At 33.9% G+C, this 19,151-nt stretch overlaps 2 protein-coding genes and 1 long non-coding RNA gene across 26 annotated transcripts; all 3 read left to right on the top strand.

Annotated features, from left to right (window-relative positions):
• Positions 1-154: 154 nt before the first annotated feature.
• Positions 155-1,834, top strand: LOC146917559 (F-box/kelch-repeat protein At3g06240-like). The gene is made up of 2 exons (XM_085717278.1): positions 155-280; positions 377-1,834. Exons 1-2 carry the CDS (start codon positions 174-176, stop codon positions 1,629-1,631), a joined length of 1,362 nt encoding a protein of 453 aa, XP_085573404.1. The 5' UTR covers positions 155-173; the 3' UTR covers positions 1,632-1,834.
• A 1,527-nt stretch (positions 1,835-3,361) lies between these two features.
• Positions 3,362-18,063, top strand: LOC146917557 (uncharacterized). Of its 23 annotated transcripts, none has more exons than XM_085719369.1 (8): positions 3,364-4,063; positions 4,183-4,245; positions 12,264-12,353; positions 14,902-15,240; positions 15,344-15,430; positions 16,583-16,656; positions 17,310-17,363; positions 17,596-18,063. In XM_085719369.1, exons 4-8 carry the CDS (start codon positions 15,238-15,240, stop codon positions 17,714-17,716), a joined length of 339 nt encoding a protein of 112 aa, XP_085575495.1. In that variant the 5' UTR covers positions 3,364-4,063; positions 4,183-4,245; positions 12,264-12,353; positions 14,902-15,237; the 3' UTR covers positions 17,717-18,063. The 23 variants fall into 23 exon arrangements, 10 of the variants coding, with proteins under 10 accessions (XP_085575499.1, XP_085575495.1, XP_085575493.1 ...); XM_085719367.1 differs by having other exon boundaries at positions 13,107-15,240; XM_085719366.1 differs by having other exon boundaries at positions 13,089-15,240.
• Positions 4,627-10,223, top strand: LOC146917558 (uncharacterized). Of its 2 annotated transcripts, XR_015015697.1 has the most exons (5): positions 4,628-4,973; positions 6,514-6,613; positions 6,698-7,735; positions 9,276-9,375; positions 9,460-10,223. It is a non-coding gene; the product is annotated as an uncharacterized LOC146917558 (long non-coding RNA). The 2 variants fall into 2 exon arrangements; XR_015015696.1 differs by lacking the exon at positions 9,460-10,223 and having other exon boundaries at positions 4,627-4,973; positions 9,276-9,453.
• Positions 18,064-19,151: the final 1,088 nt, after the last annotated feature.

Raw genomic sequence — 19,151 nt, 5'->3', positions numbered from 1 at the left:
TTGAACATATCAACTTAACATTAAACGGGTAAAGATCCTCTCCATTTATAACTTTTTCCATTTGTTGCAATTTGATGACAATATAATGATGATGATACATATATTTATGACTTAAAATACTAATTTACGACAACAAAAAAAGTTGTTATAATCATTTAAAAAAATGACCCCATATGCTATTTGACCGAACAAATACTAACCATATAGTCTACTTGTCATTATTCTCTCGCCGCAGACGAGTTAGGTTTAGGGTTACCATTCCAATTTGTTTTCAATTGAAGTAAGTCAAACGCAATTTCTTTTCTTCTTCCATTTTTTTGTTGTTTCTGTGTGTTTTTTGTTTGATTGTATGATTTTTTTTCAATTTTTCTTACAGCTTAACGGTTACAATGGAGCAGAAATCAGTTGCTGCAACTGATGAGAAGGTGAGCAACACCTATATACCTGATGATATAGCCTTTTCCATTCTATCCAAATTGCCTCTTAAATCTTTTAAGCGTTTTGAATGTGTTCGCAAATCATGGTCTCTCTTGTCTGAAAACTATCACTTCATGAACATGTTCCGCAAGGATTTGGTGTCTAATTCTCACCGTTGTTCTTATGAGGAAGGTTCATCTCTCCTCCTCTTCGTTATTGAACACCATAAAAGAGCTTTGTATTATCATTATGGTGAGAGGTTCGAGAATAAAATCAAATTAGATTTTTCAAATCCATTTCAAACATATAACTATTTTCGTATTTATGGGAGTATTAATGGGATACTTTGTCTCCATCAAGATGAATATGATAGTTATGGAAGAACTATATTGTGCAACCCAACTACCCAAACAATCAAGCTCCTTCCGCCCAGTGAGGATGAGTCGTCTATCACTAATAAAGATAAGGAGAATTTTGTTGATGTTTTTGTTATATCTCGTTTTCATGGATTTGGTTATGACCATGTTATAAATGACTATAATGTCATTCGGTATGTAAAAGTTTTGATAGCACCAGAACCATTATGTGATGACACTGATGACTTCGAAGAAACTTTATCTTACCAGTTTGGCGATATTATTTTAGGGCCACTATGGGAGATATATAGCCTAAGGAATAACTCGTGGAGAGAACTTGATGTTGACATGCCATTTTCTGATGACTGTACTGAAGGCACCCAAGTCTACGTGGATGGTGTGTGTCATTGGTTGTGTGAAAAACATGAAGATAACCCCATTGGACCATGTTTGGTATCATTTTACTTGAGCAATGAGGTGTCCTTCACAACACCCATACCCTCATACGTTGATGATTGTTTTGATGTTGGACCAAAGTGGATAAACTTGGTGGTGTTAAATGGGTCCATATCATTGATTTCATATCATGAAGAGACGACTACTTTTCGTGTATCAATTTTGGGTCAACTCGGTTTCAAAGAATCGTGGATCAAACTCTTCGTGGTTGGACCTTTGCCTTGCATTGAGCGTCCTATCAGAGTGGGGACAAAGGGGGAAATATTCTTCATAAGAAAAGATAAAGAAATAGCTTGGTTTGATTTGAGTACGCAAATGATTGAGGAGCTTGGTTATACAACAGAGAATCTTCATTGTAGAATAACAAATTACAAGGAAAGCATTCTTCCCTTTGAGGAATAAGTAGTTTTTTTTTTTTCACCAAGAAAGTATATGATTGTGATTGTTGGGATTTCACAATTATTGTCAAGTAAACAAAGAAACTACTTGATCTTGCCTTTGCATTTTTATGTTGAATGTTTACTCGTTTTGTTTTCAAACTTACCTTTCTTTTGTATCAATAAAATGAAGATCTTTTGCCTTTGTCGAATGACCTTTCTTTTATATATGGAAAACTTTATATTCTGATGAGCAACAAAAGAGTTTTGGTAGAAATAACTCATCTTATTTTCCAATCTTATGCTATTATATTTACTACTTGATTTCTTATAATGTTAGCTTAATGATCAAAATCATGGTTCGAGACAAGGGTTGTTGTTAAGGTGGTGGTACTGGAATATTAGTTAGAATTGAACTTCATTGAATTGAATATTAGTTAGAATTGAGCAACATTGGAGTAAATATATTACAACGTAACATACTAGAGATTCTGAGGTGCATTTTATTAGAAGATTGACAATATAAAATGTCATTTACATAAGTTGCTCTATACATAGAAAGTTTTAAATATGTCTTGTCCTTGTATATTTAGGTTTTGGCCCTTGTAAACATTTCTTCGGAGTCCCTCTCTGCCAAGTTCAAAACCATAACACTTTTGGTCTTTGACATAACCTTCTATTAAAAATATGTCGACTCGGTATTTAACATTTTAAACCTTAATTAGAATTCCAACTAAGGAAAATCTTAGATCATGAGGGATAAACTTCAACTCGTCGGCGTAATGTATTAGCAGATGTGCAAACCTTGAAACCATATATCATCTCTTTTTTAATTGTCGTATATTATCACTTGTGTGGAGCGAGTCATTGAAGTGGCTGGATTTTTCGTGCGCCCTCGCAAATTGGGGGGGGGGGGGGGGGGGGGGGGGGTGAGGGGGGCCCGAGGACCTCATTCATTTCAACGGTCTAGCTTTTGGTGGCAAACAAACCAAGAGAAAAGTTGGCGGTAGTACGGTTTTCCAATATTTGGGTAGTCTTTGAAGTAGGAATATCTTTTGAGCATCCTTAAATCTAAGTCAAAAGGCTTTATTCATAGATTAAATCAGTAGCTTGAGAATCCTTTGAGTTGCTTGGGGATTAGAGGAGTGTAGATCACGTTTTGTACAGTGTTGAGATATGTTATGTTCAGTGGAGAATCCTTTTGTTTATGTTGCTTTTGTTTACTGGGATGCTATTTTTGTGGGGGGGCGTGTTTATTTGTTTTGTTCTGCTCTGCTGATTTATTGGAGCAGATCTGGTAGTGATCCTAGCATGGCAGAATCCGCTTTGGCTTCCTGCATGATATGTGGTCCTGTACTTGAGAATCTGTTTTGTCATCCTGCATATTCTGTGGATCTGGCACTGATCCTGGTGTGGCAGAATTCGTTTTGTTTTGCTCTGGAAGGTTTGTTAGCATTTTTATTGGTGTGCTACTGTCGGAGTATTTCTTGGTGTGATTTTCTGCTTAATTTTGTTAGTGCGGGTGAAGCTTATTTATTTCTTTTTCTGTCGTATCATAGCATTTCTATTAGTGAATCATTTTGGTTGTAAGCAGTGTATCAGATATTTGTTTTACACATTCTTGGCACAGCCGTTGGAATAATGGCAGCCAAGTCAGCCGAGTGCTTTTATAATTTGTATTGTTTGCGTTGTGCTATCCAAGAGTGAACTTATTAGTTTTTGTATGTATTATCCACTACTCGCTTAATGTCTAAAACCATGTGCCCAAATATCACTACAAGAATTTTTGCATTTTGCGAGACTTGATTTGCGACCCTTGCTAAATAACTGCCTCAAATTTCAAATTGCGACAGTTATGCGACTGTTGTTCCTGAACAGCCGCAACTTTTATGTGTGAAAATTGAAACCCGCTTTACCAATCTCACATTCCCGCTTTGGCCCAAATTTTCATTTTCACTCTCCCTCTTTCTCAAATTCACTCTCCCGGTTCCCAAATTTCATTCTCATCACTCCAAAACCCTAAATCCCAAATTTCATCCGCAACTTTTTTTTCATTCCTCAATCTTCAGTCTCGGTTGTCTCTCTACAATCACAAAACCCTCAATCTCGGTTCCACTTCTCTAATTCATCCCTCAACTTCCAATTTCATTCCTCAGAAAAATCTTAGTTCTCAATTTCATCCCTCAATCCTATTACCCATTCTCTAATTCGAAAGAAGATATGGTGTGTATAAATATGTATAAATCTAACTCAATTTCATCCCCAAATTTGTAGAAATCTAACTTTAAGATGATGATTTCACGCCTCTGTTCTCATGCCTCATTCTCACTCATTCAACTTTCATCAACTTTCAAGTGATGATCTCATGCCTCTTGGTGGTACGCGCATAAATCTCAGTTGAGAAGGGTTAAGAGTTAACCCCCGCTGAAGCACCATCCTCTTCGTCTCACCCTCTCGGTTAATTTTTATTTTATTTTTTTTAAGAATTTCATTTTTTTAAATTATGTGCCTTTTTGGTTGATTTGAGTGATTTTTTTTTTTTTGTTAATTTCTTGATTTATGTTTTGTGTTCTCAGTTCTGTGCAATGTCGGGTTTCGCCGTCGTTCAAACTTCAACTCTCATACTTCACTTTTGTAAGGTAAAATTTAGTCACTTTAATCTTTGTTATTGGTAAAGAAAGAATCAGGAAATTAGTTGAAATAGAAAGGGGATTTTTGTTGAATGTTGTTTGAATTGTTTGCTCATGAGGTTTTTGTATTGTTTGAATGATGATGTAATATCCCGCGTAATTTTAAATAAATTGTCGTATCAGTTACATGTCAGAACGGAAATAATTTTCAAAGGATTAATTATTTATTTAGAAATCGACGATATTTGGTATGTATCTCGTAATATTATTCCAACGGGCTTGAGAAATTAAATGGTTACGAATTAACGGAGGATAATTATGTCTTTTTCACTTGAAGGGTATTTTGGTAATCTTGTCATTTGAGATTTTTTTTAAGTAGAAAATTGACCAATTTTCTACAACCTTCTACATTTTTCCATTTTCTTTGGGAGAGGATATTTTTCTCTTTCCTCCTATGCTCTCTTTTTTCTCTCGGCCAAACACAAAAACATCACCACCATCAATTCTTCATCTCCCAAGTTCTCTAATCCTTCATGCAAATCCTAATTTAGGTTTCTAGCTTGTTCTAATGTAATGGGAAACCTAGAGATAATAGATTGAAGATAGAAAAATGTTGAAAATTAGGGTTCATGGAGTGAAGATTGGAAATTGGAAAGAAATCAAGAAATCAATGAAGTTAGGAGAAAGGAAAGATTGATGGAAGCTTGAATTTGTCATCTCCAACCTAGAAATTAGAGGTGGGTTCCCATTCCCTCATTCCTCATGCATGATTTAGGGTTTTAACAATTGAAATTTTTTGTTTAAGAATAATATAACATGTTTCATGCATAAAAATTATAAAGATTTATGTTGACGCGTGTTGAATTATATGTTTGCATTTGATTGAATTTAACAAGGATGTTAAGGTTAATCTTAGTTGTAGATGGTGCTTTTATAGTGTTATATCATGGTTATAATATCTTAGATTAAGAATGTAGAAGTAGAGTCAATTGAGTAAGTGATAGAGGAATTAGATGGAAATTCTGAAATTTTCAGCTTGGATGCCTGTTAGTAAATTGCACATAGTTTATTCTACAAAAATCATTTGAGAGTGAGACTTGAACCATTACAAACTAGATAAAAATAGCTACAGAATAGACTCAAGAATCGTTGAATTACATTGAGTAATGTATGAGAAATTCAGATTGCAAGTTGAGTAAAAGTTTCTGTCCTGTAATGTAGCCTATGACGTACGGGTCATAGTAATCCGTTTGCTACAACGAGAGATAATGTAGCCTATGACGTACGGGTCATAGTAATCCGTTTGCTACAACGAGAGATAATGTAGCCTATGACGTACGGGTCATAGTAATCCGTTTGCTACAACGAGAGATAATGTAGCCTATGACGTACGGGTCATAGTAATGAATTTTTATCCGTTTGCCACAACGAAGAGAAATGTGGTATATTTACCGTTCACCACAACGAAGAGAAATGTGGTATATATTTACCGTTCACCACAACGAAGAGAAATGTGGTATATATTTCCGTTCACCACAACGAAGAGAAATGTGGTATATATTTCCGTTCACCACAACGAAGAGAAATGTGGTATATTTCCGTTCACCACAACGAAGAGATAATGTGGTTTATGTACAAATAATGAAAAGAGACAAAGGAGAAAATAATTTATATTGACGGGATAGTTTATGTTGAGTTGTACAAATGAGAAAATAATTTATATACTTTATTGATAGTAAATTTACATCATGAGATGCAATGATAAAGTATACGAAAATGTGTCAAATTTCAGTAGCTTTGTACTTTAGAGAAGTGCATCGATATGAAAATTATGTTTGGAATGAATTAGCTACGAAGCAATATTTTATGGGCATTTTACTAATCGTTGGAAATGAGAAATTTTAGTTATGGAACTCCGGCTTAGTTAGCCGAAACTAGTTGTTATCGGAAAAGAATCACAGACATACTCAAATAAGTATGTCAAAGTATAAGTTATACCAGAATACGATAGATTAGATATATGTTTATTATTATTATGTTTATGATTAGAGTTATGAGTATGATTATATTTATTATATAATCAAAATAGTATTTCAGACAGCGATTGTAGTTATCCCTTGATCACTGAGTTATGCATGATGAAATTGTATAATCCCAAAATGGGTTGAGGTTAGAAACAGATGGTGATCCTAGGTTCCCCGAGGTTGCCTACAACCTAGGATAGATGGAACTCACTGAGACATCTTGTCTCACCCCAATTCCTTATATTTATTTCAGATATACGAGTTATTATACGACATGATGGTTCTTGATGAAGAAGCAGAAGTAGCTGGACCGTATAAAGTACACGTCAGTGGTACTATTTCTGAGGTAACAGGTGAGAAATTCTATAATTTGTTCAGAGAGTATTTATTTATTGTAATTTTAATGTACCCAACACCAATTTTAACACACATGCTAGGTATCCTAGGTGATTTCTAGTAGGGGTGTTTCAATTTGGTATCAGAGCTGGCCGATTCAGAGCGTGCCTGGGGTCAATGGAATTCAATAAGATGTAGTGTGACTATTGGGTTCCAAATATTTATTCCAAATGTCATGTCTGGCTGAGCCTGATCAACTCAGACTAGTATATGATAGTTAGAACAAATGTCTTAAAGATGAATGAAACCTCAACAGAAGACGCAGTATAAGGAGTATGATGTAAGGTGTGAAGAAATAAATCAGAATGGCGCAGCGGAAGCGTGGTGGCTGGTACTTATGCAGTTTTAATTAATCAGTCAGAAAGAATCAGTTCGTAATGGACGTATGTTGGAATTTAAAGTTGAAAGTATGGAAAAATTAGTTGTGCTTATTAGCAAGTAAATCCTTAAATTTCGAGGACGAAATTTCTTTAAGGGGGGTAGATTGTAATATCCCGCGTAATTTTAAATAAATTGTCGTATCAGTTACATGTCAGAACGGAAATAATTTTCAAAGGATTAATTATTTATTTAGAAATCGACGATATTTGGTATGTATCTCGTAATATTATTCCAACGGGCTTGAGAAATTAAATGGTTACGAATTAACGGAGGATAATTATGTCTTTTTCACTTGAAGGGTATTTTTGTAATCTTGTCATTTGAGATTTTTTTTAAGTAGAAAATTGACCAATTTTCTACAACCTTCTACATTTTTCCATTTTCTTTGGGAGAGGATATTTTTCTCTTTCCTCCTATGCTCTCTTTTTTCTCTCGGCCAAACACAAAAACATCACCACCATCAATTCTTCATCTCCCAAGTTCTCTAATCCTTCATGCAAATCCTAATTTAGGTTTCTAGCTTGTTCTAATGTAATGGGAAACCTAGAGATAATAGATTGAAGATAGAAAAATGTTGAAAATTAGGGTTCATGGAGTGAAGATTGGAAATTGGAAAGAAATCAAGAAATCAATGAAGTTAGGAGAAAGGAAAGATTGATGGAAGCTTGAATTTGTCATCTCCAACCTAGAAATTAGAGGTGGGTTCCCATTCCCTCATTCCTCATGCATGATTTAGGGTTTTAACAATTGAAATTTTTTGTTTAAGAATAATATAACATGTTTCATGCATAAAAATTATAAAGATTTATGTTGACGCGTGTTGAATTATATGTTTGCATTTGATTGAATTTAACAAGGATGTTAAGGTTAATCTTAGTTGTAGATGGTGCTTTTATAGTGTTATATCATGGTTATAATATCTTAGATTAAGAATGTAGAAGTAGAGTCAATTGAGTAAGTGATAGAGGAATTAGATGGAAATTCTGAAATTTTCAGCTTGGATACCTGTTAGTAAATTGCACATAGTTTATTCTACAAAAATCATTTGAGAGTGAGACTTGAACCATTACAAACTAGATAAAAATAGCTACAGAATAGACTCAAGAATCGTTGAATTACATTGAGTAATGTATGAGAAATTCAGATTGCAAGTTGAGTAAAAGTTTCTGTCCTGTAATGTAGCCTATGACGTACGGGTCATAGTAATCCGTTTGCTACAACGAGAGATAATGTAGCCTATGACGTACGGGTCATAGTAATCCGTTTGCTACAATGAGAGATAATGTAGCCTATGACGTACGGGTCATAGTAATCCGTTTGCTACAACGAGAGATAATGTAGCCTATGACGTACGGGTCATAGTAATGAATTTTTATCCGTTTGCCACAACGAAGAGAAATGTGGTATATTTACCGTTCACCACAACGAAGATAAATGTGGTATATATTTACCGTTCACCACAACGAAGAGAAATGTGGTATATATTTCCGTTCACCACAACGAAGAGAAATGTGGTATATATTTCCGTTCACCACAACGAAGAGAAATGTGGTATATTTCCGTTCACCACAACGAAGAGATAATGTGGTTTATGTACAAATAATGAAAAGAGACAAAGGAGAAAATAATTTATATTGACGGGATAGTTTATGTTGAGTTGTACAAATGAGAAAATAATTTATATACTTTATTGATAGTAAATTTACATCATGAGATGCAATGATAAAGTATACGAAAATGTGTCAAATTTCAGTAGCTTTGTACTTTAGAGAAGTGCATCGATATGAAAATTATGTTTGGAATGAATTAGCTACGAAGCAATATTTTATGGGCATTTTACTAATCGTTGGAAATGAGAAATTTTAGTTATGGAACTCCGGCTTAGTTAGCCGAAACTAGTTGTTATCGGAAAAGAATCACAGACATACTCAAATAAGTATGTCAAAGTATAAGTTATACCAGAATACGATAGATTAGATATATGTTTATTATTATTATGTTTATGATTAGAGTTATGAGTATGATTATATTTATTATATAATCAAAATAGTATTTCAGACAGCGATTGTAGTTATCCCTTGATCACTGAGTTATGCATGATGAAATTGTATAATCCCAAAATGGGTTGAGGTTAGAAACAGATGGTGATCCTAGGTTCCCCGAGGTTGCCTACAACCTAGGATAGATGGAACTCACTGAGACATCTTGTCTCACCCCAATTCCTTATATTTATTTCAGATATACGAGTTATTATACGACATGATGGTTCTTGATGAAGAAGCAGAAGTAGCTGGACCGTATAAAGTACACGTCAGTGGTACTATTTCTGAGGTAACAGGTGAGAAATTCTATAATTTGTTCAGAGAGTATTTATTTATTGTAATTTTAATGTACCCAACACCAATTTTAACACACATGCTAGGTATCCTAGGTGATTTCTAGTAGGGGTGTTTCAATTTGGTATCAGAGCTGGCCGATTCAGAGCGTGCCTGGGGTCAATGGAATTCAATAAGATGTAGTGTGACTATTGGGTTCCAAATATTTATTCCAAATGTCATGTCTGGCTGAGCCTGATCAACTCAGACTAGTATATGATAGTTAGAACAAATGTCTTAAAGATGAATGAAACCTCAACAGAAGACGCAGTATAAGGAGTATGATGTAAGGTGTGAAGAAATAAATCAGAATGGCGCAGCGGAAGCGTGGTGGCTGGTACTTATGCAGTTTTAATTAATCAGTCAGAAAGAATCAGTTCGTAATGGACGTATGTTGGAATTTAAAGTTGAAAGTATGGAAAAATTAGTTGTGCTTATTAGCAAGTAAATCCTTAAATTTCGAGGACGAAATTTCTTTAAGGGGGGTAGATTGTAATATCCCGCGTAATTTTAAATAAATTGTCGTATCAGTTACATGTCAGAACGGAAATAATTTTCAAAGGATTAATTATTTATTTAGAAATCGACGATATTTGGTATGTATCTCGTAATATTATTCCAACGGGCTTGAGAAATTAAATGGTTACGAATTAACGGAGGATAATTATGTCTTTTTCACTTGAAGGGTATTTTGGTAATCTTGTCATTTGAGATTTTTTTTTAAGTAGAAAATTGACCAATTTTCTACAACCTTCTACATTTTTCCATTTTCTTTGGGAGAGGATATTTTTCTCTTTCCTCCTATGCTCTCTTTTTTCTCTCGGCCAAACACAAAAACATAACCACCATCAATTCTTCATCTCCCAAGTTCTCTAATCCTTCATGCAAATCCTAATTTAGGTTTCTAGCTTGTTCTAATGTAATGGGAAACCTAGAGATAATAGATTGAAGATAGAAAAATGTTGAAAATTAGGGTTCATGGAGTGAAGATTGGAAATTGGAAAGAAATCAAGAAATCAATGAAGTTAGGAGAAAGGAAAGATTGATGGAAGCTTGAATTTGTCATCTCCAACCTAGAAATTAGAGGTGGGTTCCCATTCCCTCATTCCTCATGCATGATTTAGGGTTTTAACAATTGAAATTTTTTGTTTAAGAATAATATAACATGTTTCATGCATAAAAATTATAAAGATTTATGTTGACGCGTGTTGAATTATATGTTTGCATTTGATTGAATTTAACAAGGATGTTAAGGTTAATCTTAGTTGTAGATGGTGCTTTTATAGTGTTATATCATGGTTATAATATCTTAGATTAAGAATGTAGAAGTAGAGTCAATTGAGTAAGTGATAGAGGAATTAGATGGAAATTCTGAAATTTTCAGCTTGGATACCTGTTAGTAAATTGCACATAGTTTATTCTACAAAAATCATTTGAGAGTGAGACTTGAACCATTGCAAACTAGATAAAAATAGCTACAGAATAGACTCAAGAATCGTTGAATTACATTGAGTAATGTATGAGAAATTCAGATTGCAAGTTGAGTAAAAGTTTCTGTCCTGTAATGTAGCCTATGACGTACGGGTCATAGTAATCCGTTTGCTACAACGAGAAATAATGTAGCCTATGACGTACGGGTCATAGTAATCCGTTTGCTACAACGAGAGATAATGTAGCCTATGACGTACGGGTCATAGTAATCCGTTTGCTACAACGAGAGATAATGTAGCCTATGACGTACGGGTCATAGTAATGAATTTTTATCCGTTTGCCACAACGAAGAGAAATGTGGTATATTTACCGTTCACCACAACGAAGAGAAATGTGGTATATATTTACCGTTCACCACAACGAAGAGAAATGTGGTATATATTTCCGTTCACCACAACGAAGAGAAATGTGGTATATATTTCCGTTCACCACAACGAAGAGAAATGTGGTATATTTCCGTTCACCACAACGAAGAGATAATGTGGTTTATGTACAAATAATGAAAAGAGACAAAGGAGAAAATAATTTATATTGACGGGATAGTTTATGTTGAGTTGTACAAATGAGAAAATAATTTATATACTTTATTGATAGTAAATTTACATCATGAGATGCAATGATAAAGTATACGAAAATGTGTCAAATTTCAGTAGCTTTGTACTTTAGAGAAGTGCATCGATATGAAAATTATGTTTGGAATGAATTAGCTACGAAGCAATATTTTATGGGCATTTTACTAATCGTTGGAAATGAGAAAATTTTAGTTATGGAACTCCGGCTTAGTTAGCCGAAACTAGTTGTTATCGGAAAAGAATCACAGACATACTCAAATAAGTATGTCAAAGTATAAGTTATACCAGAATACGATAGATTAGATATATGTTTATTATTATTATGTTTATGATTAGAGTTATGAGTATGATTATATTTATTATATAATCAAAATAGTATTTCAGACAGCGATTGTAGTTATCCCTTGATCACTGAGTTATGCATGATGAAATTGTATAATCCCAAAATGGGTTGAGGTTAGAAACAGATGGTGATCCTAGGTTCCCCGAGGTTGCCTACAACCTAGGATAGATGGAACTCACTGAGACATCTTGTCTCACCCCAATTCCTTATATTTATTTCAGATATACGAGTTATTATACGACATGATGGTTCTTGATGAAGAAGCAGAAGTAGCTGGACCGTATAAAGTACACGTCAGTGGTACTATTTCTGAGGTAACAGGTGAGAAATTCTATAATTTGTTCAGAGAGTATTTATTTATTGTAATTTTAATGTACCCAACACCAATTTTAACACACATGCTAGGTATCCTAGGTGATTTCTAGTAGGGGTGTTTCAGATGAAGCTACAACCTTTCTGAACAAGATCCACAAAGATCGAAACACAACTCAGTATCTATGCACTAGTAGTAATGCTTTAGTTCCAACTACTTCTGGTATGTTTTTGTTATTTATGTCTTTATGTTCAAGTTGGATCCTCAACAACAAAGTTCTAGCAGCCAAGTTCTCTAATGATGCCCCCGATGAACCATTATTGGCCGTTGGATTAAATAAGTGGCTGAGATATAAGAGAAAAGTCACATAAAGAACTTTTAGAGAAAAACATTGGAACCGATTTCGTTAAACACTCACAATCAATTTCCTACTGATTTTAGATACAACTTTCTTCTGGATCTCAATTAAGGTCACAAACTTGGTGCAGCAGGGGCAGCAATAGAGAACTAACTGCCGGGGATCCAAATCCCTTTCTGTTAATGGTTGTTTAGTTTTGGAACTTGATGTTTGTTTTGTTGTTAACTGTGCTAAATGCTACTATAGATTTTGATTTGGTTCTCATCTTCTCCAAATCCCTTTCTATTGATTGATATTTATAAAAAAATGTTAACGAAATATAGTTATAGTTTCATGTTTCTTCCTCTCGTGGCTGTCATGTCATGAAATGATGGAAACTCTACTAGAGTTTAAGATAGTTAAGTCTGAATTACACTAAAATAAAATAGAAGAGCGAACATTTGACAAACATTTTGTTTATAATTGAGTTAGGCAAGTTCAATTGATCTAAAACTTTGCTGCTATGTTTCGTGTATTCTAAATTTGTAACTAAAGGTTTGGGATCAAAAGCCTCTATGGTTTGAAATTTGAACAAGCAAGTCAATTGTGATTCTTATTAGGTGTCTATTTGCCACCAGGAGACTTAAATTGAGTTCATTGATTCAAAGGGCCACATATTTGGTAATTTTGCAACTAGGAGACTTAAATTGAGTTCAGTTATTCAAAGGACCACATATTTGGTAAACATGTTTGTTTCCATGTATTTTTTGTTTTGGATGACAAAATATATATATTGGAAACAGAAAAAGGCAACTAAGCACCAAGAAACAGTACACCATTTGTTTCCATGTATTTAATCTGTGCAATATGTTTGGTTCAATCACAAGACAAATTAAGGTTAGTGGAATGAAGAAATCTAGTATATATTATATATAATAGAATAGTTTTCTCTTCAATAAGAGCACATTCAGATAGGATTCCAATCCCAGGTTTGAACATTAATTAAGTTCTAAAATAGCCTATACTAGAGCACAACTTGATGGCTTATTAGTGGGTCAAATCTTAAGTTTATTGGTTCTGTTATGGACATGAAAACACTAAACTACTCAAAATTTTAGCCCTTATGTCTATGACTCAGTTTTAGCTTAATGTGACTTATTTCATTTTTAGTTTTATGTTCATCAAAATTTGATCCCTATGTATATACTAACCACCTCCATTTAGTTCAATCCCAGCCACGTGATTTGGTTACCAATTGCTAGTTAAGGTGAAAATCTGCTCCTTTTCTTCATATAGAATATAGAATCCTCACATGTAGTAGAAACCCAATTTTGACTTGATACTATTCAGTTATTTGAATGTTGCTGACTGTTCAGTTATTTGAATGTTGTTGCTATTGAATAAAATGATAATGGTCAGTTGTTGGTCAAGTTTTTACGCATCAGAATTGCTTAAAGTTTGGTTAATGTAACGTTTGTATTGTCTCTCGCTTTCAATACTCTTCTCTGTTTAAAAATTCATCAATACAAATTTCAATCTTATTTTTGTTGGGGTACTTTATAATTCAGAGAAGTTTTAGCTGTACTGCAGCCACTAAGATATTGATCAATCTTGATGTGGCTGCTCAGGTCTTGCAGTGTTTTATATAGCAGTTATAGCGTAGCGGAATTTGGATAAACTGCTACTGTTTTGCCACACGCTATTTAGTACAAAAGGTTGTCAATTATCTGATATAGTGGCGCTATAGGACTATTTCGTAGTGGAATTTTAACGATCCGCTATTTTCCGTCGTTTGCGATCGACAACATTGGTTACGTTGGCAAAACTTTTTTTAACCTTGATAGATTATTGGATAATCTCAGGCTTGAGTACGGATAGAGAGTGCTAACTGAGTGAATTACTCATTCATAGACTTTGTTTTTAAGAAAGATGTGATTATGTGTTGTCTCATTGTGCTGACTATTATTGGTTGGCATTACGGTGCTTAATGGTTTTTAAGAATTTGGATAAAAGATTTGGTAAAATATGAGATTTGATCAGTGAATATATCAGTTTTGCCAGTTCCACATCGCAAAAAATGGCGCTTTGTTCATGTTCTGATACTCAACTGTGCTATACCGCTGCTAGGGTCACATTATTTGACAAAAATTTGTACCAAGTAGCATATTGTAGAACAATAGTGATTTGTTAAAATTATGCTACGCTACCGCGCCACTATAGCTGTTATTTAACAACACTGGAACATATTAAAAGGTTTTTAATATAGATATTCATGAGATGATAGATAGTGGATGTCATTGATTTCATAAATTATGGGCTAACCGCTGAATGGCACAGATGGGTGTTAGCTAGCATATGGCTTTCGATATGTTGTTTTGCAAATATCAACATTCCTTTCATTCTCTCTATTTCATGGTCATGTCCACGTTATAGATCCTTTCTGGCATATGCTTGGATTGGGATATCACGAAAATACAAATGTTGATGATGTTGAGAATGCTGGTGTCATCGATTTCAATGGCAGGGCAAAGCCATGGCTAGACATAGCTTTTCCAGAACTAAGGTCATTGTGGACAAAATATGTCGACTTCTCAGATAAGTTCATTAAAAGCTGTCACATTAGAGCATGATAGGGAATAAGCCATGACTTCTCAATTATGAGTTACAGATGTGGTATTTGTAATCCAAGGGAAAAAGAAAATGAGATAGTTCTTCTTCCACTGATTAGGCCTTCCATCATGACAACCGAGACAACAATGATATGGCATCATGGTCCTTTCTTGCTTTAAAATTTTACTTTTGACTCATTTTCTTCTGTTGAAATTCTCATATTCTTTATAAAGGTAATTGAATCTATGTAATTTCTTGATTTCAGATTTACGTTATCAGTTGTGGGCAATTTGGTTTCGCCGTCGGGTTTCGTGTTGTTCGTATCTCAGCTCTCCTACTTCACTTTATAAAGGTAAAATTTATTCATTTGAATCTTTGTTATTGGTATAGAAAAAATCAAGAAATTACTTGAAATAGAAAGAAGATTTTTAATCTATCTTATGATTAATAGTTCCTTGTATAATGTGTATGCTACTTTAATTCATATGATAGAGTTATTGTTTTCTAATTCTACGAACAATTCCAATGCCTCATTAGGACTTTACAAGTACGATTTTCTGTGAAATAGTCAGTTAACTAATAGTATTTTGAAAATATTGTGCGATGATATGAACAGCTCCTAAATTATGTCCATACAAGCAGTTAGTTTATACTCTAGTCCAGTCATATTCGACAGAAATCAATTGTTAATAATACCCCTTATGGTTACTAATTGGTGCAAACATCTTTGATTTTCTTTTTATTGTTTTGTGCAATTCTCATCTGAAATATGAGGACTTTGTTCTCAAGGCCTAAAAGAGCTTCCTTGCATATGACATGTCTCTTTCTAAATAGTGTTGTACTACTAACTTGTTACTTCGTGTGGTCAAAGTTGTACAGCAGCAATATGATTGAATTTGATGTTAATTTAATAGTTAGAATTAGAAAGAGATGAAGGAAAATTACTGTGATTTGCATGCTACTTTTTGTATTAAACTTCTCTAGTTTGTTGAAGCTGAAATAGTGTGTGCGTGTATGCGCACATGCCGCTAGACTGTTACTTTTCTCCTGTTTTTTTTGCTGGTCTGTTACAATAAACTTATCTGTTTTTCAGTTAGCAGCTTCTGTTTATGCAGAATGGTTCTTGTTATGTTAGTTTGTGGAATTTGATTTTGTTTGTATGTTATATTGTGTCACATCATGTGGTAGTAGCGTCACCCTCTTATGCCCATAGATTCTGGCATTTTTCACACTATTATTTAACAAAAAAAAAACTTTTGAGCATTTTGAAACTGAATGGTTAGTGTGATCTTAATATTACTCATTTTTTATGATATGTTCTTTGTTATAATACACTATTAAATATGAAGGCCCTGAATCCTATTACAGACATTTTACATGATTTCTTTTATCTCTTGTTTGTAACCATCCTTTGGAAATGCATAGGAGAAGGAGCACGTTGTTGTTTTAATCATGTTTGTAGCCCTTTTTTTTGTTAATTTCTTGATTTGTGTTGTGTTCTCAGTTTTGTGCAATCGGGTTTCGCCGTCGAGTTTTGCTGTCGTTCGCACTTCATCCCGTCTACTTAACTTTCTCAAGGTAAAACTTTGTTCTGGATCTCAATTAAGGTCACGTACTTGGTGATTTTGTATATTGTGGGTGTTCTACTAGTTTTTTATGAGTTTAGATACAATAACTTGCATTGTGCCTTGTTCTTTAGGTGAATCTTATGATTTGGACTATTGTGAATATATAGCAATGCTGTTTATTTACTTGGTATTAAAATGTTGTCACACCACTAGTATATTTGGAGAGAATTATTAATAACATGGTGAATTGCATCGTTAAAGTAACTCTTTACCTTGTGGTATGTTTGGATATGTAGCTTAAGAGTTCATTGGTGTAAATAGCAGTAACTTGTATAGTTAATCCTGTTACAGAGTGCCATTTTAGCATTAGGAGTTATAATTGTGAGTTATTGGCTAGGAATCTAGGATAGTCTAGGATTTTATATGTACTTGTTGTGCGGCATCGATTGTCTAGGATTTGGTAATGTACAATTGCTAGTTTTCGTAGGCGAGTTTTGAAAGGTATTCTGGCATAGTTTATTTTGTTAGTAATTGAAACATTTGTATTGGCGAGTTTGGCTTCTACTTTGATTTGGATTTTCTTTTTTCGTGTTTTCATTTAATTTGATTTTTTACATTCAATGGTACCAATAATCAAGCTGCTGAACTGAATATGGATAATAGTGATTGGAGAGGTCAATTTCCGCCTGAATCACGCCAAAGACTTGTCAAAAAAATGTAAGCTTAAGTTTTAATACTCACAGATATCCTCTCGGACACTTCACTTAGAAGTCACTATTTGCATTATATCTGTTTTGGTCAGATATGTAATATGCAAATCAAATCTGATCACATATGTTACTGCATTGATTTTTTTAGTGAATTGTGTCTATTGGATTCAATTGTATCTTCAGATTTGATTACATATGATATTGAATTGATTTTCTTTTTGCTGAATTGCGTTCCATAGGACTTGGGAATGGATAACACCATCTCAAATCTCTACTCACTCTACTAGATCAGCATCATCTTCTTTTGAGGGATTTACATTTGGCATTAGCTTTCTTCTCAAGAGGCAGGTTGATTCCTAAAGCAAAGGTTGATTCTGTTCTTTTACCTTCTATGATTATTTCTAGCTGATCATGAAGTGGGTGACGTCCCCCACAGTCTGTTGTTGAGGATAGCAGCAGATGCGGTACAGATAGAAGTGCATGGATCGTGTTTGTGCAGTCAGATATATCTATTGTAATGAGACTCTTCAACTTTTCCGGCCAACAATATTTAGGAATATTACTTAATCTAATCTTTGGTAATATTATTTTGAATGACTACCCACTAGTGTATTGGTTTTTCAATGTTTAAACTATATACTTTATCTATTGTTTTGATTGTTACTCTTGAAAGAATTATATGAATGAGATTTTGATATTTTTAGTTATATATTTATGTATTTTAAGTATTTAATAATATATTTATTTAAATTGGCAACAAAAACTGCCCCATTCAATTTTATTTTATTTTTAAAAAAATTAACATTTGCGACTGTTGTGAAGGGTCGCAAGCCACCATTTTTTTTAAAAAAAAATTAACATCTGCGACTGTTGTGAAGGGTCGCAAGCCCCTTCAAAACCAAGTGAAAACTCTTCATTTGCGACTGTTAGGAACTGTCGCAATAACATTTGCGACGGTTGGAGCGGCTGTTCTATGAAGGGTCGCAAATGACTGTTGCGACCCCAACATTAGCGCCTGTTGGGGAACAGTCGCAAATGTACATTTGCGACCCTTCTAACAGTCGCAATCGTCAATTTTAAAGGTCGCAAAACGCGTTTTTTCTTGTAGTGTATGGAGTGTATCAGGTTGGAAAACCATTGATTCTATATAAGACTAGACTGGTTCTCTATTTGAATAATTTACTAAAGAATAAAATTGTGATTATTGAACATGATTACCATTTAACAAAGAAAAGAAACAAAGACACAAAAATGCCCTGAGGAATCCAAATATCTTGTAATAGAATAAGTGAAATTCAGCAAGTAATTGGAACACTTGACATCCATAATAATGCAACAAAGGTACAAAATATGAGAGTTAATCAAAAGAGTATTATTCTTGTTGCCAAAATGTGATAAAATACTGCTATAACATCTTACAACAAACAAATCTCATGATTAATGAACTCACAAAGAAGTCTACGTAAAATGGCGACTCTTGAACAACAGGTAATTAGGCAACAATTCACATCTCTACCTGCAAGATCAATAAATTGACTCTTCAACACAATATTGAGTTGTTATTTTCTTTAATAATTTTTTCAAAGAGACGAGAATAGTTATTTGATGACTGAGTTAAAGTCAGCTACCTACCCCTTCTATCAGGGAAAATGATCCTCGAAGATCGGAAGGTTTAATGCACACAGATCAAAGTAAGAATCAAAAGTAAAAGAGTGAATGTAACAAAAAAGGATGACAGACCCCTGCACATTAAAAAGCAAAGGATCTGTGATGCCTAAGTAGCACTTTCTGATGC

Source organism: Medicago sativa, chromosome 6 (assembly GCF_051527215.1).
Source record: "Medicago sativa cultivar Bolivia chromosome 6, Bolivia_mono, whole genome shotgun sequence".
Classification (NCBI taxonomy): domain Eukaryota; kingdom Viridiplantae; phylum Streptophyta; class Magnoliopsida; order Fabales; family Fabaceae; genus Medicago; species Medicago sativa.
The sequence above is the reverse complement of the archived record's forward strand: the minus strand, read 5'-3'. Positions and strand labels throughout refer to the sequence as shown.